Raw genomic sequence first — 27,937 nt, 5'->3', positions numbered from 1 at the left:
TCTTTCTGTGACAATTTCTTCTCATAGGAACATTTTCCTGAGAAGGGAAGACATCAACTTATCTTCACAATCCTTGCAGATCCCTTACACTTTGTCTGATGCTACAAAAAATGTGAGGAAAAATCTGGTGAGAAATCACCAAAAGAGTTCTCTATTTATCTCCATTTCCCACAAAGTCAAAATTGAGCTCGTTGTTGCATTTAATAAACGTCCTAGTGTACTTAGGCCCAGGTACCGTGTTGTGGCTCATTTTAAAGGGAAAAAACATGAGTCAACCAATAACTTGAAACATGTATTTTAATATTTTTTCAATTTTTCCATAAATCGACATGCCTATACCACTTTCATACTCACCTATTTTCATCTTGTGTCATTATATTATTAGGACATTTGTACATGCAGCTACATCATGAGTCACGGAAAGATAAGCATTTCATCCTAAATGCTGAGCTATTTTAATTTAAATAAAGATATTAATATAGATAATAAAATGTCACTTAAATTTATCACTTCGGAGCAAGTGGGAAAGCAAAACATGCGAAGTCAGAATGTTCATCTTTTATGTCTTTGCGGTAACCAACTCTCTAGAGATGTATTGTTTTACTGAATTTACTATTAATTAAATGGACAAGTAAAGTGCTTCCTCACAGCATGACAGCTTTGACACCACTTAATGTAATATTGATTTTCTTCAGATAGCATCTAACATAAAAATACTCTTGGGATTTCTTTAGTTACAGCTTTCCTTACTTGGTTTTACTCTCTTAAAATTAAAGTGATTACCACAGCCTGTTTATTATGAGAAATGGAATTTGTGTTTAGAAATTAAATTATTTTTATTTGAGTGCATTTATATTGCTAAAAAAATGTGCCTTCTTTGTTGTTAGACTATAATCATTTGCAGTAATATCAAAGGCCATAAAAAGATTCTCAAAATAGCCAAGAGAAAATCTCGGCTGCATTTTATAATACTATCTATAGAAAGTTAACTATTCACCCATAAGGCTGCAATGTATTCTGGAGGACAAGAGTTCTATATTAAAACTGATATTCTGTTTTATTTCTGAATATACCCAGTGAAAGAAGATATATAAAGAAAAGCACTGAATGGCCAATTACAAAGAAACATATACATTAAAGCAAACAGAAAAAATGTAAATATACCAGAGGGTAGGGGGTGGGGGAGGAGGTGGGAGGTAGACAGGGAAAAGGGAGTCAAATATAGGGGGGTAGTGGGAGAGTGAAGTGGATAAACGGGATCAAATATGTGGTAGTTGAAAGAAACTGGACTTTGGGTGGTATCACACAATAGAATATACAGATGTCAAATTATAATGTACAACTGAAATTAACCAATGTTGCCCCTATAAACATAATGAAAGAAGAAAGAAAGAAAGAAAGAAAGAAAGAAAGAAAGAAAGAAAGAAAGAAAGAAAGAAAGAAAGAAAAAATGTAAACACATATATTCCATCACACAGCACAAGTAGGTTCCCAGGAAACAATAAAGCAAATCTCATATATGCTTTTTCTTCTTCCTTCTTAGATTTATGAATTTACAAAACATGAAAGGGAGAGAGAGCAAGTACACTCAACTATTTTGCCTCAAGATGCCAAAGGGTTACTCTGAGGTTTTCATTTCATTTCTTAATGTTCTCATACCATTTTACTGGTTTTACTACAAACAAAAGGAATGTACTTTTTCTCAGGAGTTCTGCTATTCGTAGTCCAGGTAATCTTTTTACCTATCATATATCATTTACAGAAGAAAAACTAGCACCGGCATCCTGGGGAACTGTATTGGAATTCTAGATTTAGGACATGCTACAGATTTAGGAAACAAAAGAGAATTTATAATTCCTTTGAGAAATACTTTGAAGTTCAATATTTTTAAGGATCTTGGAATGTTTCAAAATAAATGCAAATTTTCTCTTTGTAATATGCATGGCAAAAGTAAGCTCATAGGTAATTACAGAAGCAAAATATCCAGAAGTTAACTATTCGTTTTTCTGCTTTTAAGGTATCTAATTAAAAATCCCTAAATGACCCACATAATGGGGCGAGTGAACCTTTGCCTTGAAAGTTTTGAGAGAGATGTTGCAGTTTCTGAGAATCCTTATCCTAGTGGATGGGGAGAAGGGAATTGTCTATGTTATTTGAGAACATTATTGAAGTTTAGATCTGGAAAAAATCTTAAAAATCGGTCATTGCAAACCTCTTTCTTTTTAAGGAAAGAGGATGAGGCACAGCATTTCCTTTCTTTTTATTCCTCACGCTTCTGGAAAACATGATCTACACCAGCACTGATTTATGAGAGTCATGTAATTTGAAAAATAGTTTGAGTTTTATGAGAAAGAAGTCATTTTAGAATTTAAACATGAAAAATTTAAATAAGCAAGCCCTAAATAAAGTGGAAAACCCAACCCCATATAATGGGAAGCACCATGGTCAGGGTGCGGGCAGCATGTCAGAGCAAGGAAGAAATTCATGCTTTAATGGTGTGTCTGCCTTTTCTCCTTGGAGCTGCTCTTTGAGAAATAGCCCTCCAAAAGAAAAAACATAGAAAACTTTTTCTATATTTAAATATATCCTATATTTAAAAAGAAAAATGTAAGGCCTTATTAAAAATAAATTGGATCAGTCACTAAAATTATTTAAATGCTAAAACTTTTAAAATTATATACAGTTATCATTACCACCCTGTCAAGAGAAACATTTAATTAAAGAAAAAAGGCATAGAATTAGTTGCGTAAAATATTTCACTTATTCCATAATTTTTAAATTCATGTTTAAAAATCCAACTTTTATAATACTATATTTGGCAATCAACATTTTGTAAAAATATACCAATTATTCAAAGAGAAAACAGTCTTACAATTCTAAAATACTTATCTTCCTTTAAAAGTCCTCACTTGTCAATTTTAAAACTACAGTTTACAGAAATTGTCATGTTGGATATTGAGAAAGCCATTCCTTTTGAAATTCAAAAGTTAAAAATAAAATGAATGGTGCATTTTTTTCTCAGAAATATTATAAACAATTTAGGGAAGTATTAGACTTTTACAGCTGTTCAGGAAAATCCTCATATTTCTCAAAATAACACTTTGCACAAACATTTAAGGATTTTAGATGGGTCATCAATCCCAGTTTGCTCCTGGCAGACTGTCTAAATCACAATGTTGTGTTTTTGAAGCCAAAACCTGGAGCCATCGTGAATTTAAGGAAACCCCATTGAAGACTGAAAAAACACACAGTCAGAGGACTCTCATGTATACAAATTGAGGGAGTGGGTGAAACGGTCACCACTCTGAAATTAGTCAAAGGAGCCAGTGTTTCCAGCAAACTATGACAGAATATTTGTTTGATTATTCAACTGAGATTCCTATGCATTTTTAAACTCGCCCATAATTTAAATCCTGACTGGTCTCTAAGATCACATATTGCACATTTATTTTTCAATAGTCAACATAGCAGCCTTGAGTGCTCATTTTCATTTCCTTTAATATCTGTAAAATTATTGGGGAGGTAAAGAATATATAATGTCATGATAAGGTAATACCATTGAAAATGAATTGGTGGCCCTTCTGTGGATTGATTTGGGTTTCGATTCTCAGAGGCCATATACTAGCTCAACAAATATGGCATACTTAAAGCTTCTGACTCAAGGAAATTGGTCTAGTTTGTGGTTATCTATTCTTCCACATTTCAATCTCCTAAATAAAGTTATATAATCTCACCTGAAATTGGTTTTCGTTATTCTTAATAAATCAATTATTCTTGAGCTAGCTTCCTATTTTCATACAGACCACAAACCTTCATTTAAAAAAAAAAAAAAAAAAGACATGCATTCAGCTCCAGATAAAGAGATTATATCTGTGGAGGCACCAACATTGAGAGATGATACTGGTCTCCAGCTTCATGAAGTTTACATTCTAGCCCAACAAACAGGAAATGATAATACAGTGTGAGAATGACTATGGCTGGGGAGATTGATGTACTTTGAAAACATGAGAAACATCAATTACCCCTAGTCAAAGAGGGTAGCGATTGGAGACAGGAATAAACTCTTCCTGGAAGGAGTAATTTGACCAGCAGGATAAACAGGACTTGTCTAGGTGAAAAGGAACATGAACAGTGCTCCAGACAAAGGGAAGAGCAGGTGCAGAATCTCAGAGGATAGAAAGAGCAAATTTAAAAAAAAAAGAAAGAAAGAAAGAAAAGAAAGAGAAGTTCTATTGACTGGGCTAAGGGAGAGGAAGAGGGAGAATGAACAGGGGATGTAAGCAGTTTCAATCATTTAAATTATTTTTGCCATTTTCCAATGAGCGGTGGAGAATCACTGATGGGCTTAAGCGAGAAAATATGATGGGATATGCTGCATTTTGGAAAGATTATTAGTTATAGAACAAACAAGAAATAGGAGGAGTCATGAAGAGAGGAAAGGAAACCACTCAATCTCTAGATAATGGTAGACTTTCCTACGGAAGTGTAGGGGAAATGAAGAAAAGAGGTAGAATTCTCAAAATTCAGCCACATTTGGCTAGTGAGTTATCCTGCTGGATAGCACAGCTCTAGAATATGGAGAAACACGCCAAGTGGTTGCTTGTTTTCTTATTGTGCCATTACAAATTTAGCAGATGGTCATAATAAGTCAACGTAAAACAAAAACAATTTGTAAAAGTATTTGAATTATTTGTTTTATTATGTAAAGGCGGTCATTGAAAAAGTTTAACACAGAGGAACTACTAGTTGAAACTTTGTTGATAAAGTGACAGGCATTTATAAAAGTATTAAAAAATGGAATATGTATTCAAAAATCCAAAATCTCAAAATACTTTTAAATATCAAACTTTAATCCATTTAAAATAATTAATTTAAATACAGCCCGTTAACGTTTAATTTATATATTTCCTGGCAGCTGCTTCATTTGGAAGTGGCAGCTTTTTTTGACATCAGTAGTTTGGTAAATCCATGGCAGGGAATTGCAAACCAGTTTCCTTCTTAATTTAATGCTGTTTTAAGTTTATAAGAAAAATGTCACTGTGTAAACAACAGACATTTTGATTAAACACTAAAGTTCTTATTTTGGCTGTTAAATCAATAATGCAGCTGGATTGAAAGTCGTTTACATTCCCTCAAAACTGGGCTTCGGTTCAGCTAGTATTGCACTGACATCATTTTCCAGCAAGATCTGGCTGCTCTCAGCAGCCAGTTTAGAAATATCCTTTACAAACTACTGCATCATTTTCAAAGTTAACATGTTTCAAGGAGAGGGTCTTGCAAATGCCTTCGCTTAAAATAGGACAGATAATCCAAAAATAGTTTCTCATCTAATGTATACTTTACTACTACGAAGCTTTTAAGGTGATTTTAACAAGAATAAAAAACGAAGGCCTCTGGCGACATTATCTTTTACTCCACCTGAAACTGACTTTGGGAGTCTCTTATTTTCCCCTCTGTAGTAGATTAATTAATGTGTAATGTGGAGTAATGGTCCTCAAATTTGTTTTGATGTCAGAGCACTTGAAAGCCAAGGTGCTTTCTCCTAAACAAGCTCTGTCAACATCATAGATGATGACACACTATTTAATTACTCAAACGAGGTACACCTAAAATAAGACCTTGTTATGGATCCAAAATATAAAATCACAACTAGTAGCATAAACAATCATTTTTTAAAAGGCAGATAAACAGATCACAATAGGCCATGATGAGTCTTTTGGAGAATATTAATTTACAACTTGCATATTTATTGTCGGCAACCAGAAGTTAAAGAAAAAATATGAAGCAAAAATGCTAAGATGTATTCAAGTCCATCTAATAACTATTAGTGTATGTGACTTAAGAAAGATGTCACTATGATTCCATTTTGGTAGCAGGACACTCCTCTAGGTGGCTGAACACAAATACTCTAGGGCCTATGTTTAAGAATCACAAATTCAGAACTTTTAACTACAAAACCTCAATTTGCTTACCTGTAGAAATTCTCTGACATTAGATCCCAGGACACGCAAGATTGTATCATAACCAGATTCTTGACAAAAGACAAAAAACATCTTCCCGAACATTTGGAGGATTTCTCCAGCATTGAGATCTATTCCATAGGTTAGAAAGGACAACAAAAGGAAAACAATATAAAAGTGGAATACTGTTGATTGGGAGAAGGAAGATAAAGTGCATAATAAAGACGTTTTAAATATTCTCAAATTTTGTGCATAGTAAACACGGATCATATAAAAATTTTCTGGCTAGGACACTACAATAAAATCTGAGAAGACAGCATACAAACATGTTAACAGTGTAAATTTGTATTTATAGCAAAGCAACCAGTTTTTCAGCTTCCGTGAAAAACTACTTAATTAATTTTGAGCTTTTAAAAACATATATTTAATGTATGTTCTTAAATATATTATTTCAGGACAAAATAATGTATTTATTTGTCCTGAAAAAATACAAGAAAATCTTGAAAGTCATCAAGAATGCACATGATAATATTTTGGTGCGAAATGTTTTTCTTTATCTAAATATACATATTTAATAAGTTGCTTGAAAATGGTATGTGCTCTAGTAGACTGCATTTTGTTAATATCCAATTACTAATATTTTCTTAAACTTCAAGATTTTTTTTTTCTGAAACATCAATTTTAATCAAAGTCCTATTCAACATAAGGATGCAATAATTTATTTAATAAATCCCCTCTTATTCAAAATGTAGCTTTTCCAACTTTTTATAATATAAGTAACTCTGAAATGAAAGCATATATAAATCTTAATGCAAATTGAATAATTTCCTTAGGAAAAGTTCCTAAAGGTTTTGAGCATTTTTTAAAAGGCTTTGACTGATGATGCAAAATTATTTTCCAAAAAAGCTGTCTTAAACCCATCAGATTTAAAATGTGTATAATTTCAACTCTATCTTTGATTATATTAGATATTTTTAAAATTCCATATCTATATGAAAAATTATTTCATATTTGTGTCAATTTTGATTTCTAATGAAGCTGGATATTTTTCTTCTTATTAACAATTTGCCATCTGTTTTTGTAATTCTTGTATTCTGTAATAGATAGTATTTGATCTTTTAGTTATAGTTAGAAAGCTAAAAAACTTCTTTGTATTCTATCCCAACTTAGCCTAGTTTAAAATTAACAACTATTAGAATAAAAGACACCACTTTGAGAACAACTTTTTTTATATGAAACATTTTTTTGAACTTTGCCTGTTTCTTTTACCATTAGCTAACAAGACTTGTGATTGCAAAAGAGATCTGGTAATAATATTTTCTGCATACTACACTGTGTAATTGCTGTGCTGTTGACACTATAACACTATTACTATTACATTATTAACTTATTACATTAAGTATCAATATTTTTTTCCTTCTCCAACACATAGCTTTTTGTGGGAAAAGGCAGAGAGCTCTATTCCCTAAAGAGCTTGTAAAAGGAAAAGTAGGACTCAGCATGGCTTGAGCCTAACATTGTATGTAAATATCCTCCCCACCAGGGCTTTGCATAACTATTCCATGTGATCTTGGACCATGAATTTCTTTGGATTTCAATGTGTAACTTAACCAAAGAAGGAAAGTCACATTCAACTTACTGAGGACTTTGCTTGCAGCAGCAACCAAATCATAAGTTTTAGAATCATCATATATTATTCTGACAAGAAACTGTCCTTCTTCATCTAATTGTGCTTCTTTTCTGGAAAACAAAAACGATAGAGAGAAGAAGAAAAGCTGAAAAAAAGAATACATACTATAGCTACAATGAATGAATGTATAAACAATGGTTTTATACCTGAAACAGGATTTATTTTGGGCAAATTTGTTTAAATTGATGTCATGTACCTAAAGGTCAGTGATTAAGAAGAAATTATTTTACATCTCCTCCAAATTAAAATAATATAGTAAAGCATAGTTTAGCAAGACCAACGTTTATATGGTATTCTAACACTGAATACAATACTCAATATTAAATATAATCAAGAAACAACTTTAGATTTAATAGTTAGCAAATATTTGCTGAGTCCCTATATATGCCAGGTATTGTTCTAGGTACTGGGAACACAATGTTTAGTAAAATAAACAAAACACCTGACCTCTTGGGACATCAGTATTCTAGGAGGGGAGACAGGTGGAGCATAAAACTAATAAGTAACATATATGATGACTAGTAGTTTGGAGAAAATCGAGGCCAGGTAGGGAGGTCAGGAGCTCAAGTGGCCAGCAATTGAGTAAAGCCTGGGAGTCATGAGCAATCTGAGGAAGTGTGTTCTGGGCAGAGGGAAGAGCACATGCAAAGGGCTGGGCAGGAGCAGCCTGGGGTGTTGCAGGAACCGCAGAGGCTATTGTGCCTGGAACAGAGGCAGGGCAGAGTAGCTATAAGGGGCTGGATCAGAGAGATAACATGGGATTGGACATTGGGATGACCCTGACTTTTACTTGAATGAGATGGAGGGTCCTGGCACTTGTGACAGGAGCCCTGAGATGAACTGACCTGGTGAAAGGGATCAATACTGCTACTGCATTGAGAATGGACCTAAGGGGTCTAGGACATAGCAAGGAGACAGTGAGGAGACTACCGCCAACATTCAGGGGAGAAAGGTTGATAACTTGATTCAGAAGTGGTCTAAATTCAGATATATTCAGAAGGCAAATCCAACATGACTTGCTGATGGATTGGACACAGGGTGTGAGAGAAGGAAAGGACACAAGGACGACACTGAGGTTTTGGCCTGAGCAACTGGCTCGATGTCACCAGTAGCTGAATTGAGAAAGAGTGTTGGAGGTATACTGGGGATATGATCAAGATTTATGTTTTAAACATATTAAAGTTTGAGGTGCCAAGTAGACTGATGAAATCTTCTAACATATCCTTAGTTTATAAAATACAGTAGCTCAAAACAGACACAGTATTAATGAAAGAACATAATAGTTATCTCTAATAGTTGTCACGATTACATAAATATATTTATTTAATAAGATTTAGATTATTTTTTTCTCAAAGAAGTGTCCAAAGATATGGGAAAAGCCACCGTTCAAAACATTGCCAGCTGTAGAAGAGAAGCAACAAGTTCCCAGATATCTTTTCTAAAGTTAAATTCAGAAAAATACATGGAGCTTGGATATCACACTCTGACTCAGTCTAATTCATATAAATCCTTGTACGCTGCCAGGAGAATACAAGCCACTATCAATAGGTAAACTTTCAACACAATAGCTCAAATAGCTCCTTAAATGCTGCCACGCCAGGCACAATCACTTTTTCTCCCTCAGATGCTACGCTATCACAGCTGCTCCCCATGGCTATGAAACCAGTGTCCTCTCAAGGAACGAATCCAAATAGTGGCCTGTCTTAGGTCCAGGCGAGATGGAGAGAGCCTTTAGAAACCTTATGTCCTTCACAGCATACAGTTATTTGCCTTCAGTGATGCGTAACAGTGCATGTAAAAAAAAAAAAAGAGTATGATTTGATAGACACAGAAATCTGAATTTCAGATCTCATAATTTACTAGCCGAATAAACTGGGACAAATCACATTAAGCACACGAGCGTTAAAATTCCTTCCTTCTAAAATAGGAACAAAAATATAACCCTTTTTCCACAACCGTAAAGAGGTTAAGTGTGCAAAAGTATGTTCTAAGCTGTTAAAGCATATATATATATATACTACTAATGACTATGGTACTTCACATGTTTACATATTCAAAAATTTAAAGAGCTATATATAAGATGTAAAATTCTTCTCTCTTCTGCCAAACATACACTGCTATTAAATGAAAGGAACGCATAATCAAAACCTCATCTTTTGAATACCAAAAGTCAGCGAAATATCCCCAAATTAGGACAACATAACGTACAAATGCTGACTTATCTTTCAATAAATGCTATTATATATCTTATACATTCTAACTTCTAATTGTATAAAAATTAAAGTACGGATGCTCCTTCACTTATGATGGGGTTATGTCCCAATAACCCCATCATAAGTTGAAAATATTGTAAGTTGAAAATGTGTTTAATACACCTAACCTAGCCTACCTTAAATGTGGTCAGAATACTTACATTAGCTTACATTACATTTAGTGGACAAAATCTTCTACCACAAAGCTGATTTTATAATAAAGTGTTGAATATCTCATAGAATTTATTGAGTACAGTATCCAAAAAGTGCTGTGACATAGTACACTGCGGAATACTGGTTGTTTACCCTCATGTTGCGTGGCACTTTGGGGCCGTGCTCGCTGCCATTGCCCAGCATCACGAGAGATACTGTCACTAGCCACATGTCATTAGCCCGGGAAAAGATCAAAATCCAAAATCGAAAATTCAAAAAGTATGGTTCCTACTGAATGTATATCGCTTTCAAACCATCCTAAAGTTGAAAAATCTTGAGTTAAACCATCATAAATTAGGGATCATTTGTATAGGAATGAAAAAAAAAACTTTTAAACATCCTCTACTATCTGGAGATCACTACTGCTCATATTATATTCAAGTTATTCATGCTTGAATATATTCGTATAAGTAACACACACCAGATCACACTGCTTTAAAACCTCCTTTTTTGACTTCTATTTGATGGACATCTTTTCATGTTAATAATATATTTCTATATCTTGACAGCATAAAGTTGCATTGTATAGACCTTAAAGTTGTAGTAGATATTTAGATTGCTTTTATTTTTTCACAAGTATAAACAACGTTCTTATGAATATCTTTGTTACTCATATAATTGAATATTTCACATAATTACATATTTCTGTGTAAAAACAGAATAAATTCCTGGAGATGAAATTGCTGATTCAAAGGGTATAGATAGCGTAATTTTTCTCATTTTGTCGCTAACAGTTTGTGATGAAATAGCATTGGTCTACAGATTGTACTTTTAAAGTTTCTGATTTAAGGCATTTTAATAAAATACAAATGAATTTTAATTAAGTATATAATAAAGTATAAATTAATGTACGCTCTCACTGTGCTCTATTTTATTTTTTCCAATTAGGATAAATCAAATGACACAAATTTTGGTAATAAACTCAGTTTCTCAGAAACACTCACCAGTCCACAACAACTGTTAAATGAATGAGATACAAATAGAACACGAAGTCCCTCTAAATTAAATAGAGGAATAACCATTTCCCTAGAATTCCATAACCATGAATCAACAACACATTCCTTCTTTTCTGTCTCGTTTTATTGAAATAAGCTTCTTATCTTTTAAGCTTCACTTCCTAAACTGATCAGCCCAATATGCAGCCCGAAGGGAATATAAATTTAACAGCCAGTACATGGAAGGAAATAATCACCTTCCCTTCAAAATTTCACCCCGACTTCCAATGAATTATTCAAAATACTTAACATTCCTTATTTACATTTATCTTAGAACTCTCTGGGAACTTCGGGTCACCCTTTATTTATTTTTTCCCACTGCCCCTCTCCCCTACCCTGTGGGCAAGAGTTTTGCCACAAATATTTGAGCACCTATTATGCCCCAGGCACTTCTCTAAACACCAATAAACAAAACAGGTAAATTTCCCTGCCCTCATAGAGCATATATTTTAGCAGGCAGAAACAAGAAATAAGAAATAAACATAATATATGCTCGAATTTTTAAATCTATTATCAAGTGATAAATGCTACAAAAGAAAGTAGGTCAGAATAAAAGGATGAATATAGCGATGAGTGTAAGAGGCAGGATGCAATATTAAATATAATCATCAGGAAGCCTTTCCTGAAAAAGTTCACATCTGTGCAGACTTCAGAAGGCAAAATTTATCTCTTTGACCGAATCTTTCTGGACCTGTTACCCTTCTTTCTGTAGCCTGTTCTTAATCTTCTTCCTTTATCAGGAGAAAAGCTAATTGGCGATATTATGAAAACTTTAGTGAGAATTGGTTTAATATATTAAACTGAGCAGAAGAATTTACTGTGCAAAAGAAGTAATATTCAAAAGACTATTGAAGGTAGTAAAAATTTTAAGTTAATAAAGCTTCTCATTATCTTTCAATCCTCAATACTACTTTTTTTCTAAATGCCAGGTAAACACATATTTGTTCAGCCTTTATGTTGTCAAATGTTTTTGCCTCCAGAGAGCACGGAGATGTGGTAATAACAATCTCTGACATATCTCCATGATGTACCTGCCACTGCTCTTTGCGGAAAGTTTTAATGGCCTCCCTTCTGACATTACACTCTAACTTTGGAGATGTTTTTTCACCTGAAATCACAGAATGTGATCAGCAAATGTAATAAAATTTGAGAAGTAAACTAATACTCAGATTACATAAACAATTTACATAATTCAGGTAATATTATTTCTCTACCCCTACTCTGTCATCCCATAACTTTAAATTTTTTCCTAAAAGCAAAGTAAAAGATGAATCAAATATAGAGATATAACTTTTCTAATAATAATTATCCAAATTCAAGTACATTTACCTAACCAAATTTTCAGAAAAAATATGTATTGTTTCAGAGAAAAATATGTATCAAAGTTTGTTTAAATTGTTGCATTACACAAAGCAATTATGTAATTTTCAATTATTAAAAATCTATCTAGTTTATGTGCAAGGGAAATCACAGGTTTCTCTGAGAAACTAGCTTAAAGCTTTCCCTTAAATGAAAGATTTGGACATATGTTTTTTTCAATAATTTTAGGTGACAATAAGTATCATATGAAGCTATAGGAAAAATGGATTAAAATGAATTCAATAGTTCTCATCTATCATTTGACAACCATTAGGACTTCTGTCATCATATGACCTAGTTTGTGTCATTACATCCTGTTGCTTACTACTATTTTAAAAATCCCTTGAATAACTCCAAAGAATATAATCTCCCACTATTTCCATAGAGTATGGCTTGCAATCCTTCCTGTTATCTTTATCTACATACTCAATAACTCTCCTTGGATTAAGCATTTAATTTTTTCTATTTGGTGAATTATGCAATAAAAGAAATCAGCAGACAATAATAAACATTTAGAGAGAGTTTATTTTTTAATTGGCCGAAGTGAAGCTGGTTGAGGTACTTTCTTTGACTAACAAGTAAACCTAGGTAGAGAGAAACTCATGTGGTTTCACCATGTCATAAGACAGTGTACAAAAGAAGCAGCTACACTAATCCCAAACGTAGTGGCACCAAGCTTGGAAATTCACCTCTCCATGTTTGAGTTCCCTCATCTTTAAAAGAGAGGAACAGCAGTTCTCACCTGGAGCCATGCTGGTGAGCAGAACTGATCTATGTAAGAGTTTAGAATAGAGCTTACACACCCTTAATGCCCAGTACATTTAACTGGCAACAACCTCGTGACTGAAGAAGATGAAGGAACAGGGAAAAGAGGAGAAAGAGGAAATGGCAAGTGGGGAGAGAAATGGCAATGCAATCGTGGGAATTTTTATTCAGCATCAAAGTAAGTGAACTAAAGGTGGACTTAGTTTGTTGATTAGCTGGTAGAATCCATTAATTCAAATAGCCAAAAACAAACAAGTTCGATCTCCCTTAAGAGAATTAAAAATAAAGACAAACTCTCATATGGGGACAAAATGAGAAATAATCATATTCAATGTATTTGTAGCCAAAATATGTTGTTAAAAATTAAATATGTATAAATAAAAAATTTCCCCAGTAACAATTAATTTCATACTTTTTTTAGAGACAGTTATTTATTGGAATTTAAATTTGTTATTTACACTAATTACTCTTTCTACAAAAGGTAGTAGGTATTTTTTATTATGGTGATGTTTTGTAGTTTTGTGGTTTTGGTTTTGGATTTCTGGCTTTTTAATCACTTGTGTCTAACCTAAGTGCCTGGAGCAGAGCATGAGCTCAATAAATGTGTGCACATTTTAATGGAAGTGAAGGAATTATTAAGTATATTTCCACCATGTATTTCCAAGGTCTCTACTAAAAATCAAACAATCAAATATTACTTGCAAAAGTCCATAGTTTGTTTTCAAACTTGGGAATTGTTTTATTTCAAAAACAAAACAAAACAAAACAAAAACTAGGTATACTATTTGTCAGAAATATCCAGGCAGCATTTCCTATAACTATTCATGAGGAGATAATCCTTACCTGCAAAATGTGAAGGTGTGAAATTCTGACTCTGAGCTCTTGCTATTATATACTGTTCAAGTCAGTTTAGTATACTACAAGGACCGTTGGTTTTTAGACAATGAAGAAGTTTTCCACAGAGGTATGAAAAGGGTGTTCCGAAACGGGAGAGAATCCAAAGACAACTCTCTTGAAAATAAAGTCTCAAAAAGAGGTCTGGCCTCAGGCCGAGAAGCTCAGCACACATCAATCAGCCTGACCGAGAACAGCTCAGAAGGAGGGTGCTGATCCTTTAAAAACCATCATCACAGCATATACTGTACAAGAGACAGTACGTAGCTGTCATCTTGATAGTAAATCTTAGGATGATCCATTTAAGTGACGCTGGGTTGTGTCTCACCATTATTAAAATTAAAATTAAAATCACCTACTATAAAACACAAATGAGAACTATATATATAACATCTAAAAAACTGAAACTGGGTATGACTTTTTTTCTGAGTGAGTGTGAAGCATTAATAGCCTCTCAATTTTCAACAGTCCAATTCAATGATGCCTACTAAGTCTGAATCCCCCGAGGGCTCTAATTTGAGGGAGCTGCCAAAGATGGTCCTTTAAATGCAGCAGCAGACAGCTTCCTGCTTGGACCTTCTTTAGGTTGGTAAAGGTCAGTCCTTTCAAATTAAAGCATTCACTCATCCATAGACTGCAAACAGCAACAGTAAATGCTCTCATGACACAGATTTAGGTAAAGTAACATTACTCTTGATATATAATTGTTTTTCTTTTCCTGACTGTGCCTGGCTTGCCACGTGAGAGGTTCATTCGTAATGGCCCATATTTTAAAAACACATCCACAAACATTTCAAATGAGACCTTTTTAATAGCTGCATCAGAAAAATGAATTTGCTTAGACCCTTGCGTGTGTGCTTAATCATTAACTCACCTCGTGAGCACGATGAGTCACAGCTCTTCTAAAAATAAACGAATTGCTCAAAATCTCTGAGGCTCTGATTTTCTATAATAGATGTGCTGGTTGGTGAATAGAAACACCTTTAAAAATGTGAGAGGGCCAAAATCACCTATACAAGTACTTGAAAGTCCAGGGGAAAAAATGGGTAATACCAACAATATATGTTATCCATCACCTGCTAAATTGGTTGTCTTTGGAAAGGAGAAGGTCACAGGTCCTTCTCTTTTGGGAGAAAGCACATTGGGAGAAAGCGCATTAATATGACCATTACAAGTCTATTTGTGTCCAAATCCCTGGTCTGATGTGTAACAGCTGAGTGGTTTGAAAGTACTGAAGCCTCAGTTCCCTTGTTTATAAAATGAGAATAATGAATAAATCTGTTTTTTATGGTGATTGTGAGAATGAGTTGAGACAAGTATAAAGCTTTTAGGACTATGACTGGGGAACCATATAGTACGTGTCCAATATTTATGAGCTGTAACATTCGAAACTGAACGACATGGTGAGCATCCTCATCTGGTTTTTAATTGTAATCTCAGTACTGCAAACATTTATCTACAATCTATGACACTATCTTAGATGGCACCACATATACCTGTCTTTTAGATATTTGTTCGATCAGGACGAGATTCAGTCTTGTCCTGAATTCAATCCAATAACTGTCTTTATATATAAATATTACATATGTTACACACACACACACACACACACACACACACACACACAAAGGAGGAAAGGGGGAGGGAGAGAAAGAGAGGCAGCCTTTCCCCTAGGCAATATAGAGGCTAGGGTCTAGTAGACAAGACAGACATTAATCAAATAGTAGAAATACACAATTATAAACTGTTGCAAGTCCTACGAAGCAAATGTATAGTTTTGGAGGCGAGAGAAGCATTCCCTTAAGAAGCAATATTTGTTTTGCCATCTCAAAGCTGAGATGTATTTACATTTATGGAAGAAGTGAGAACAGTGAAGAAAAGAAGACCTGTCCGAGCACATGTAAATGTTCAGTGTCCTTCGGGAATTGACAACTGACCCATGAGGCTAGCGTGCTGAAAGCAACTGGGACATTAGGATTGAAAGGTCCCATGTTTGGGTAATTTGAAGATTGACCACAAAGAACTTCAAAAAAACACCAGTTTAATATTTTGTGATCCAAAAATGAAGGGCAAATAGATCGAATATACAGTAGAAGCAAAGCTACAGTAAGAAAAAGGTACAATAAATACTTCTGAATGTTCACCTGGAGTGTTTACCCCTTTAATTTCAATATCTTTTGATATAGAAAAAGGTATTTCATTTTGCTAGACATAAACACAGACACCATTGTCCTCACTGTTTCCTCTTTAATGAACAAAGAGGCAAAGCAGCAAATGGGAAAGCTGTTAGTACTCACGTCTCCTGAGTTATTATCCTCTGAACTGGTCCAGTTACACAGATTTCATTAAGTGTGTTTTCCTGTTGATGTCTGCACAGTACCCACCCATAACTATTACTTTCCAACACACTGAAAAGTAACAGTTGCTATCAGGAATGCTGAAAGGACTTTGTTACTTGTGAACAGCACCAATGTCTAGTTAATGTTGGCCATAACTAGGTCAGGGTATGTTAAGAGGGAGAACATAGATTTTCTTATTTATCTTCTGGTGCTCATTTTAACATACAAAACTCCTCTTGATCCACTGAATAAAATAATGTGCTTTTATAATTTTTTAAAATTTTCAAAAATAGCAAATGCAAGGGAAACAAAAACTCAGCTTGATTCGAGGGATACCTCAGATCATCTCAAACCCTGAGATATAAATATTACCTGATTTATCACCTAGGTGTTACTAGACATGGCCCAGGTTCTGGGAGAGCTCTATGCAAAGAGCTCCCTGGCAGGCATGTGAAGGGGTTTATGCTCAGACATCTCCTTCTACCTGGAAGAATAGCTTCAAATGCTAGTGAGCTTATCAACTAACATCCTGTGTCTTCCTCCATCTTTCCTGCTGCCGATCTTTCTACAGAAAAAGGTACTGATCCTAACAATTATCCAGTTGATCTATTTTTTAATGTGTGTATTAATTTGTTTTTGTATTTAGGAAGTTTCTGGGTATAAAAATTATTATGGTTTTATTTTTGTATACATTATCTCCTATTTCTATCTTAAAAGAAGCAGTAAACCTGGCACCAGAAGAGCTGGGTTGGAGTCGGAGTTCTGACCGTTCACCTTCCTGTGAATAATTCCCCAGGGCAGTCATTTACCCACTTGGAAACTTAGCTTTATTATTTTAAAAAAGTTAAATAGAATAAAATAAAAGAGCATTGAGTTTACTTGTATATGGAATCTAATAAGGACAGAGAAACAGAGAGTGGGGTATTGGTGACCAATGGCTGGGGGTGGGGGAGACAGGGAGCTATTGCTCAAAGGGTACAAATAACCAGTTATAAGATTAACAGGTTGATTGTAGCTAATAATACTGTATCATATACTTGAATGTTGCTAAGAGGGTAGATCTTAAATGTTCTCGTCACACACACACACACACACACACACAAATCTGTAACCATGTGACAGGATGTAGGTGGTAGCTAATGTTGGTAATCACTTCACAGCTTATAAATGTATAAAAGCTGAGGGGAAAATTGAGCTAGAAAGGGCCTTCCTGTTTCAAATGGGTGTCATAGCACTCAACGGAAATGACAGAGAAGAGGACTTTGGAAATATTAAACAGCATTTATAATATAAAGTACCATTCATATATTAAAATCTACTTGAGCAAGGGCAAAGAAAGATAAAAATTTAATTATATTAAATTTAATAAGCAGAAGGTGAGGTAGAGAAGAGGAACCAGAATTTCCTCATGAATACGAAAATCTGATTAAAACATGGTAAAACATGGTACACTATTTTATTCTCATTTGTTTTGATAAAAATGAATGTTAAGAACATATGCTGCATTTTCAAACAATGAATAAAGATTTAAGAAAGGAGACTTGAAGAATATGAGATTGATTCCAAAGTAGAACTTGAGCATCAAAACAGTATAATGAAAGTAACATTCTTCCTCCAATCAGTCTAGACTAGTGACGTATGAAGACTTCAATGAGCTACTATTATTTGAAGGAGAGCTTCATATTACTCAAGTGAGCTAGGGAAGGGAAAAGCTGAAACACTGTGGTTCTAGAGTAAAATAAAAAACAGCTACCATTTATTAAAGTTAGTTTTCAAGAATGGTATTAAGCACTATATAGACATTATTCAACATCTGACAACTCTATAAAATAGATATTATTTACTCCTTGTGCAGCTAGGCTTAGAAAACTTAGGCAACTTGGAAAGACACATAACTAGCTATAGCAAAACATTTGCTTATATACGTCATATGATTACTTTGTGATTAGCAAATTAAACTAGATACATTGATATCAAAACTGGAAGATTAGCATATGTTATCCAATAGTTCAATGTTTCAATACTTGAGTTATAGGCAGGAAAATTAAGAAATAAAAAGATTAAAAATGTTCCAATGTCTCTATACCTCATTTGAAGGCAAGAATTATATAAATCAATTTCTGTCCTCAGTGCCTAAAATACTAGACTATGCTCATTTAAAATAAGCTTAACTTGAGAATGAAAGAAAGAACAAATAAATGAATGAATCAATGACTAAATTGATAAATACCTGCCTTGCTATAGGTAAACTAGATAAAACTATACTAAACATATATGTAGTCTTTACATAGGTAAGGAGATTGACAACCTTCTAGAGGAAATTACTCCAATATTTATCTACTAACAGTGTCATGGTATTATTTTCAAATCTCATACTAAAATTTTGATCCCAGTTTTTATCTCAGATCTTTTAGTTAAATAGAGAAAGGCTGATCAATACACTGTGTACCACTTAGGCATTTCAAATCTATTTTCAATTTACTCCTTGTGCTGCTCAACTCTAGGCAAAGTAAATGGTTTTCTAGAAGGTGTTTTTTGCTTGTTTGTTTGTTTGAATAGATTTTTAATCATCTTAGATATTTTCAGTTTTTTTAATCCACCTTTATGTTCCAGTGAAGTTAAAAAATTCAAAATCAAACCCAGTAATTTGATGCAATGATTACTTTGTCCAGAACTGATGGAAGGGCAACAGAGATAATTAAATCAAGCATTTAGGTACTTTTCTAATATGTTTATGACTTCATGTTTTTTTTTTCTGAAATGATAATTGGTTTTTCACATCTTTTGGGAACCATGGGTTCTAGAAAAGACTATCTAAAAATCGAAAGGAAAGGAAAGCAACGAAAGATTTCAAGTAGATTTAAAGATCTCTTTTGTTTTTTAACATGTATTTATGGTCTTGATCAGAGGTCAACAAAATATGGCCTGTGGGTCAAATCCAGCCCACTGCTTGTTTTTGTCTGGTCGATGAGAAATAATGTTTTTTAATACTTTTTTTTTTCATTTTAATAATTATATAGGCACATACATAACCCTTAATATAGGCTCTTGGCTTGCAGTACCCAAAATATTTACTAGCTGACTTTTTAGGAGAAAGTTTATCTACCCTGGGTCTAGACAATATTTCTTTTTCTTAAAAAGAGAAATTTAAAGCTCTTCTGAAATGGTTATATTGTTGCTGGTAAGGGTGTAAGTAGATGCCGATTTAACAATGAAGCATTTTTGGCTCTCATCCACTTAGAACTTTCTGTCCAGAATCTGTTATTTAGGGTTTTATTTGTCATTTAATGTTCGACATCTTTTCTCATGAAGGATGGTTGGCTACTTCCTACTAAATCATAAAAGCATCGTAAATATTTTTATAAACATCAATTTAGATAGTTTCTCACTGACAAAAAAAAAATGAAGATACCAGAGTTTAGTACTTACTGAGACAAAATAATTTTTTTCATATATTGAGTTTTTCGTAAAAACTTAAAATGGTATCTTGGACTTTTGACTGCAGTGATCCTCCCTGGAGCAGAAAGTGAGGTTGGGAGGAAGGATCAAAATTTCCCAAGGAATGTTTTAAATTAAACTATTTCTAGTCCTCATTTGTCCCTCAGGGAGTGAGAATCTTCCTGTTGTAATAAGCAAATGCTCTTCCAGGGAGCTCTTAGTAATAATCCTTCAGGGGTACTAACTGGATTGGAAATCACTGACCTACTTAATCCCCTCAATACAGAAAGCTCAACGATGTTCTCTAGTCCAATTACTAACCTAAGACAAGATGGGCTCCACCAAAAGGGATGCAAAAAAAGAATCAAGATGAACACCTGGATTGTAAATGCTAGTTTAACAGTATTTCCTTTGCAATATAATCTTTGAAATAATTTTATTTAAAAAAAAAAACCCAACATATGATTTTTCATTTTACCACAGAAATACATTGAATGATTTAAAGTATTAGCATTTGAACAGATTAAGAACACTATTTAAAGCTATTTAAAGGTAAATTAATGAGTCAAAAAACAGTGATGTTTAATTAAAAATTAATTTTTTAAAAAGTAGAATGTAACAATATTCTTAGCATGATTGAGCAGAGTTGAGTTCTCACATCAGTGGAACTGGTATATTTTTAGATATTTTGACCTTTAGGAAAATATAGCCAATACAAACAAATAATGATAATTTAATTTTTAAATTTCTGATATATTTCTCTTTGACATATAATTTTCATCTTTGTATTGAACAGTGATCTAAATTGATAATGGGTAGAATATACATTCAAAATCTGGTTAAAATATGTAATGACAGTTTAACCATAATAGCCATCTTTTCTTGTGTTCTTAAAGTTCTAAACATATTCATTGTGATAGTTTATCCACCAGAAAATTGGGAATTGCTATCTCACAGATGAGAAAACATCATGTAGGGTATGCAAATGATGCTTTCATAAATTCACAAAGAAGGCGGCGTAAAAATAATCCTATACTTAAGGTACACTGTTTAAAATCTTGCTCTTGATCTTCGCCTTTTATATAACTGTCTATCAAGCAAAACAAACATTATAAAGATATTAGTAAGGTCCACAGAAAATACAAATCTCACAGTAAGCTTTAGTGCCTAGGTAACTCATCTGATTCAACCACAAAATCACCAGATCTCCACCTCCCTTTACAATATGTAGATGTGCCCTGTGGGAAACAAAAATGGGCTTATGGATCATGATGCTATGTTTACTGTTACAGACCCAGAGAGGAAAGTTGCATTCTAGTGCTTAATATTTAACCCGGTCATTTTCATGGTGACAGATAGTTATAAGAAATCACTATCCTGTAACTGCATAATAAGGCCTGCTAGAATTGATTGCTAATAATTGTAATGTATTTAGAAAAATAACATGGAAACATCATCTATTTGACATAATAAAATAAAATCAGTGAACACAGGAAATAGGGATATGTAATAACAATGTGTTCTCCATCTACCCAGGTAACCACGCCCTCTGCCTCCCTTTGAATGTGGCACTGTCATTCTAATATGAGAATCCATAAATATGATTTTGGCGTAGCTAGTTGGTTATGGTTATCTATACATTAAGTTAAATGTGAATTTCACAGAATGAGAGAGAGGAAAAGAGAAAGACCTCTGTTGAATTGAAACGCTCAATGTGGCCGCAGAGATGACCTATCATTCCAACAGGTTTACACTCTTGAGTGCCTGTGGTATTTCTGTCACATGGGAGTAATAGGCTCACAGCTCTTGACTGAAATTAGAAGACTGAAACTAGGATGCCCTCTTGCAACTGACAGCCTTCACCATAGTAGAAACCAAAAAAAGGGGGTGGTAGGAAAATGAAAGAGAAAACATTACAATTTTAATTTATTTCAAAATGAATAAATGCACGTGATTCTCAGTTCTTCAACAAATAGTCTCACGAGAAGAGTGTTTTAGCATACCGAAAGGCTTAACTAGTTCGTGTGTCTGCAGGGTGCGTACATTTTATACGAGGCAAGGTCTTCCGTTTGTATCTAAGGCTTCTGGGAGCTTGAACGTCGCGGAGACCTTTGTGGTCCCCTGGGCCCTTCTCCGCGTGGGAGCCACCCGGCCTGAAAAGCCTGGGAGCCGCCAGGCGCTGGCAGTACTTTCCCACGCTCAGGCCGAGTCGGGAGGCCGTGGTGACCCCAGGGGTTCCTTCCCCTGGTTCTCGCCTTCCCAGCCCCGCCCCACCCAGACCGCCCCTCCTCTCCGGGTCCCTGCTCGGGAGCGTGGGAGCGCAGCTGCAGCCGGGAGCGGCGGGCGGAGGCATGTCCTAGATGTGCGCCCGAGACCCGAGCAGGAAGCTCAGGATGAAGCGAGGAGCTGGCGACAACGCCGGGAGGGGGTGGGGGCTGCCTGGGGACCCAACCCCCGCCCCCTGCGGTACACACGCAGAGCCAGCGCCCGGCCCAAGCTTCAGGAGCCAGTCACTTACTTGATGTCTTCCCACACCTCCAGGCCATAATTGCGGATCACCAGGAGCTCTAGCGCATGATTCACAAATCCGTACTACGGAGAAAGGGAGAAACCTGAGCGTCAGGGTCAGCCGCAGATGGGAAGGAGCATGAGGACGAGACTGCTGCATATGCCGCCACTGCGCTGCTCTAATATTGTACTCCGCCCTCTAGGTCCCACCTATTTGGGGGTACTCGGTGCTAAACAGGGGCATTACAAGAGCGCAACCCTCCCCCCACCCCACCAGACACACACCATAAGGGGTACTCTTCATCACTCCTCCCCACCCGCATGCCACCTTCCTACCTCCGCTCACCTGTCACGGGTCATACGCAGGCGGGGCATCGATAAAGCGTGGGAGAGGGGACGCGAACCCGGCGCCTCCCGCGACTCTGGCGATCAGCCTCCTCCTACAGCCACAAGGCCGGCCTGAGCTGGGAAGCCCCCGAGCCTCGGCTGTAGCTCCCCTTTCCGAGCTCGGAAGCCGGAGGAACCCCATAGGAAGCAAAAGCACCCAACTCCCCCGCCGCTAGCCGTTTCCACTTCCCCTGCCCCGGACGCTGGCAAACAGCGAGGCTACTTCTCTACCAGCGGCGCTCTCCCCGGACCCCAGCCAAGCTCAGGTGGCGCGGCCGGTTTCGTTAGGCAGACAGACCCGGGTCATCCGCGGCATGAGGATCCAGCCTCACGGGCTTAGAGTACTCACCATAGTGTCCGCGCCGGGAGCCGGCGAGGCAACCCCCACGCAGAGACACGGAGGATGGGACCCAGGCGGCGGCCGCAGCAGCGACAGCGCAACAGGACCGCGGCGGCAGCATAGAGCTGGAAGAAGCGCAGCAGTCTCGGCCTCCTGATTGCCACCTCTTGGCAGCCAATGGCGAGTCGAGCCGCAGCGGCAGGCCTCTGCCTCCTAGCTTTCAACCACTCAGCTACAGAGGGGGGAATTCGGATGCTGCGCTCCAGGGCCTTCCCGCCCCCGCCCTGGTGACAAGGCTTTCATTTGAGGCCATACCAGTGACGACGGAAAAGCCCCAGCTTTGCTCCTTGCATGAATTTGGGGGCAGGGAAAAAGCAGCTGTATTAGTTCCGCCAAATATATTCATATCCAAAGGTCTACCCTCAGAGGTAGCAAAAACTGAGTAGGGGTGTGTGCGTGCGCGCGCGCGCATGTGTGCGTGTGTGTGTGTATGTGTGTGTGTGTGTGTGTGTGTGTGTGTGTGTATTTTGCAATGCACAAGCCTTAAAAGGAATCCGCCCTTGTCAGCATCTTGTTTATTGTCGTTTTGCAGATAAACATTTCCTTTGTGGCTTGGTCCCTCAACACTTTAGGACAAACTGAAGGCTAATAATAATACTGAGCTCCACACATTTCATTTTCAGTCAATGAGACTACTTAAGTGGGCCAGCTAAAATTTTGAGTAATCCGTTTGGTGACCGTCTTGTCAAAACCAGCTCGACCCATTACTAAACGTCCCCACAAGATCCAGTGATGTTTTATGCTTTACCCTGGTAGGATGCCTGATCCGACACCACCGCCAGGAACTATGACTCCGAAGTTTTTAACTGTCCAGAATCTGGCTTCTGTTGTTGTTTCTCATAGGTAACAGATGAACCTAGTACAAAATGAGCAGAGTTTTAACCTACCCCCCCCACCCCAGTCTATATAATCTACCAGACATTTAGATTAGTTAATGCTCTGAGTCCCGCCACAGAGGCTTATTGAATATATATTCAAATTACACACACACACACACACACACGTAATGTTTGAACTCTGTAAGTAAATGGAAATAAAGAGAAATAAGGACAATGCTTAATACCATTACGTTGAAGATTAGATAGGGCTTCAACTGTTTTAATAATTGGAAGCATTAAAATAAATCAATTTATCAAATATTTATACCAGAACATTTATAATTAAATAAAAATGTTTTATTTCTGAACAAAAGCTTATGAAAATTAGATTTAGCTGTAATGTTATTCTTTTGGGATCAAGTTGATTAAAATAAAAACAAACTAGTCCTACCTGGGCTACAGTCCACACGTACACGTGATTGGGAGAGACTGTCAGACTTTTTATAAAGATAGATCTACCATGAAATATATCAAAGGTTCATCTACTTTGAGCACTGAAAGGTATTTCAAAGGTCATATAGTAAAACTTTATTTTTCTATATCAGGAAACCTCTTGCACATTTTGCGTTGTTGCGGAATAATGAAAAATTAACACCTTAGCGCAGAAGTAATAATTAGTAAAGGAATGAATTGTGTTCTCGGAAGCCTTGGAATATTTTAAGATTCTCATGAAACCAGAACTAAAAATATTTTCTTATAGTCTCACCCAGGGGTAGTTAAAACCTATCATTTTGGTCAAAATGCCCACCAAGTGTGAACTTTATGATCCATTTAAGAAATGTGTTTATAATAACATAAAGAGTCCATTTCATAGGTGCTGTGTTTGAGTTAAGTTAATCCTTAAATCCAAAAGTGGCATTGTAGAGAATATAAGCCATGGTTTCCTGACACCTTCTTTATTATCTGTCCAACCCTCAGATCAGAGACAAAGTCAGCAGAATAAAACAGCTCTATATTTGTTCCATTCTATTATCCTAAGATAATGAAAATCAAGTAGCCCTGAGGTATGTTTTTCTGTTCTAGTTACCAAAATAGTGTGCATTCACTTGACTGAACTGCTCTTAATTCTTTCTTCTTTGTACTCTGTTGCTTCCATCTGTTGCTTGCATTTTCATCTCTGCCAAGAAATCAGTAAAAAAGACCACAAATAATTGGCCATAATTTCCAAGGCTACGCAGACTTACTTTTGGGGCTTGCTATGGAAATCTGTTGTTTTTCCAGTCTAACCTGGGTAAAGGTGATTTTGGTGAAACCAAGAGTTTTCTCACTTCAACAACAACAACAACAACAAAGTACTGCAGAGTGAACTGAGTTGGAAAGTCTTGAGCTGTGACGTAGCTCTTCTCACCTATGTCACATAAGGTATGTTGTGGTAGACAGAATAATGTCTACCCCTCCCCCGCCCAAACATGTCCTTGTCTTAATTCCCAAAGTCTGTGAATATGTTACCTCATCTAACAAAAAAAGACTTTGTACATGTAGTTAAGGCAAGGATATTGATATGGGCAGGGTATCCTGGATTTTCTGAGTGGGCCCAATATAATCACAAAGGTCTTTATAAGAGAGAAGCAAGAGTGTCAAAGAGAAGATGTAATGAATAAAGCAAAGGCTCTGGAGTGATGTAAGGAAGGAGCCATGAACCAAATAATGAAGGAGGCTTGTAGATGATGAAATAGGCAAGAAAAAGGATTCTTCTCTGGAGCCTCCAGAAGGAATGCCACCCTTCTGATCTTGATTTTAGGACTACTGATTTCCAGAACTATAAAATAATAAATTTGTGCTGTTTAAAGCCACCATGTTTCTGGTAATTTGTTACAGCAGCAATAAGATACTAATAGTGTATGCTGAATATCTTTCCTGAACCAAATTTTGAGATTTCTTGAAGAAAGACCTTCTAAGGACAAAATATTTGCATTCCTTAAAATTCAGCAGTTGAAGCCTTACCTAATGTTCAATGTGATGGTATTAGGAGGTATTTGGGCTTTTGGGAGCTAAATAGGTTAGGTGAGGTCATGAGGGTGAGGATAGGGCCCCTATGATGGGATTAGTGTCCTTATAAAAAGAGAGTCTGCCATGTGAGGACACAGCGGGCCAGAAAGAGGGGCCTCCTCAAGAACCAAATTTTCCAACACCTTCATCTTGGATTTCCCAGCCCCCAGAACTATGAGAAAGGAATATATGTTGTCTAAGCCACCCAGTCGACAGTATTTTGTTATAACAGCCCAAGCTGACCGAGACAGATTTATAAGTTACATTTCTATGTTAATTTTCCAGAGTTGTCAACAGTAGAAAGTCTTCCACTTTATTTCCGCATATATCCTGTTACTTTATGTACTTATCTCTTGTTCTTCTGCTGACCATTTTGTGTTTCACACATGCATCATACTGATGTAGTTTATATATAATGTAAGACACTGCCACACTTCCCACAATGTATGGCCACAATATTTTTTGAAAGAAGGATGTGTCTCCAGGATCCCAGGATTAACTGTCATGGAAATTCTTGGTCTCTCTATCAGTCATAATTCTGCATTGAAAGCAACAGAAACTTAAGCAGAAAAAAAATTTATGAATATTTAGTACTTATCACAATAAAAAATAGTGGGAAAACATAAATTATGTATAATTCTATTCAGTGATCTAAAAGTTATTGAGTCAGTTGTATTGTATGTATTATATAAGTGTCTGGATTTTTACAAAGAAATAGCATTATTTACTAGTTTTTGACTTGAGGAGTTGAAAAAGTATCTTTGTTCTTTTTGAAGGTAGATGCATTTCAGGTCCTAAAGTTGTTTTTTTTCCTGCCTGTACTCTCGTGGCTAGAAACCCTCCTTCCATTATCATCAAAATCCTTGGCCTATTTCCCAACACTAATTCATTTTTCCATTTTTTTTTCATTACATTTGAACATCAAGAATACGTTGTAGGAGGTAGTTTATCCTGTGAGTTGAGAATGAGGTTTGAGAAAAAGCCAGCAGTGAAGCTAGAAGGCCGGGAAAGAAGGGGATCAGCATACAAAACTATTTTCTTGGGAGTAGGAAAAAAATATCCAGAGGAGAAGATGAGTCACATTTCAGTGATGAGTCTGTGAATAAATATCATGACATTATTTATCATGGATTGTGCTAACGATAATGATTATACAATTAAAAGTAAATCCAGTAAAACCTCTGTAGGCTAATTCATTGACTTTTCTAGATTCCAATTCTACCATTTCATCTTCTCGTCTATGCTTAGCTATCACTCTTTGGCACAGGTTCTTAGTAACTGTCATTTATTTTTATCCCAGATGTAATTAGCCTGATAGTGTACGATCTGGCCTGGGTGGTGTCTTTGACTCCAGCTAATCAGGGGAAATTTTATGGCACCATTCTAACTATGATTCCAATCATGGGGACAATGGCTTACAGCATTTTCATAAATAATCAGTCAGTTATCCATCCAGGAAGCTTCCCTGAGTAATCAAGAATGGCCTTATTTTGGAGAGATCTCTGTAGTTAACTGTAGGCCTCATGATCGCGGTACTGCATTTAACACTTGAAGAGCTCTTATCTCTTTTTTATTCTTTCCTATCCCTATTGTACACAGTGGTGTTTTCAGAATAAAGAAAAATTAATGCTGGGCTTCCACACAAGAAGTACAGCCCCAGGTTGCACATGGTGCCTTGGAAAGAAAGTGGTGTTGTTTACCATTTTCAGAATCCCCCAAGCAGAACCTACTTCAGTTAGGGTGCACAAGTTGATGATGCCCCCTCTGCTGCTTCCTGGCAAGCTGGTAGACATTAGCGTTCCCAGTTCAGTAGGAATAAATGAGTCTAGTTTTTGCTTGTGGAGGCACTTTCTAAGAGTAATTGTCCCAA

General features: G+C 36.1%; 1 protein-coding gene across 2 annotated transcripts in view; it reads right to left on the bottom strand.

Annotated features, from left to right (window-relative positions):
* Positions 1-23,299, bottom strand: part of GUCY1B1 (guanylate cyclase 1 soluble subunit beta 1) — a 41,180-nt gene extending 17,881 nt beyond the window's left edge. Inside the window, exons 1-5 of one of the 2 annotated variants that reach the window (XM_016138664.2) lie at positions 23,150-23,257; positions 22,760-22,853; positions 22,424-22,497; positions 7,600-7,700; positions 5,973-6,091 (exon numbers count right to left, since the gene is read on the bottom strand). In XM_016138664.2, the coding sequence (XP_015994150.1) occupies positions 5,973-6,065 (93 nt within the window). In that variant the 5' untranslated portion in view covers positions 6,066-6,091; positions 7,600-7,700; positions 22,424-22,497; positions 22,760-22,853; positions 23,150-23,257. Of the gene's footprint in view, positions 1-5,972; positions 6,092-7,599; positions 7,701-22,423; positions 22,498-22,759; positions 22,854-23,149 lie in introns of both variants that reach the window. The other variant, XM_016138663.2, reaches the window with a different exon arrangement.
* Between the last annotated feature and the right edge of the window lie 4,638 nt (positions 23,300-27,937).

Source organism: Rousettus aegyptiacus, unplaced genomic scaffold (assembly GCF_014176215.1).
Source record: "Rousettus aegyptiacus isolate mRouAeg1 unplaced genomic scaffold, mRouAeg1.p scaffold_m13_p_16, whole genome shotgun sequence".
NCBI classification, from domain to species: Eukaryota; Metazoa; Chordata; class Mammalia; order Chiroptera; family Pteropodidae; genus Rousettus; species Rousettus aegyptiacus.
The sequence above is the reverse complement of the archived record's forward strand: the minus strand, read 5'-3'. Positions and strand labels throughout refer to the sequence as shown.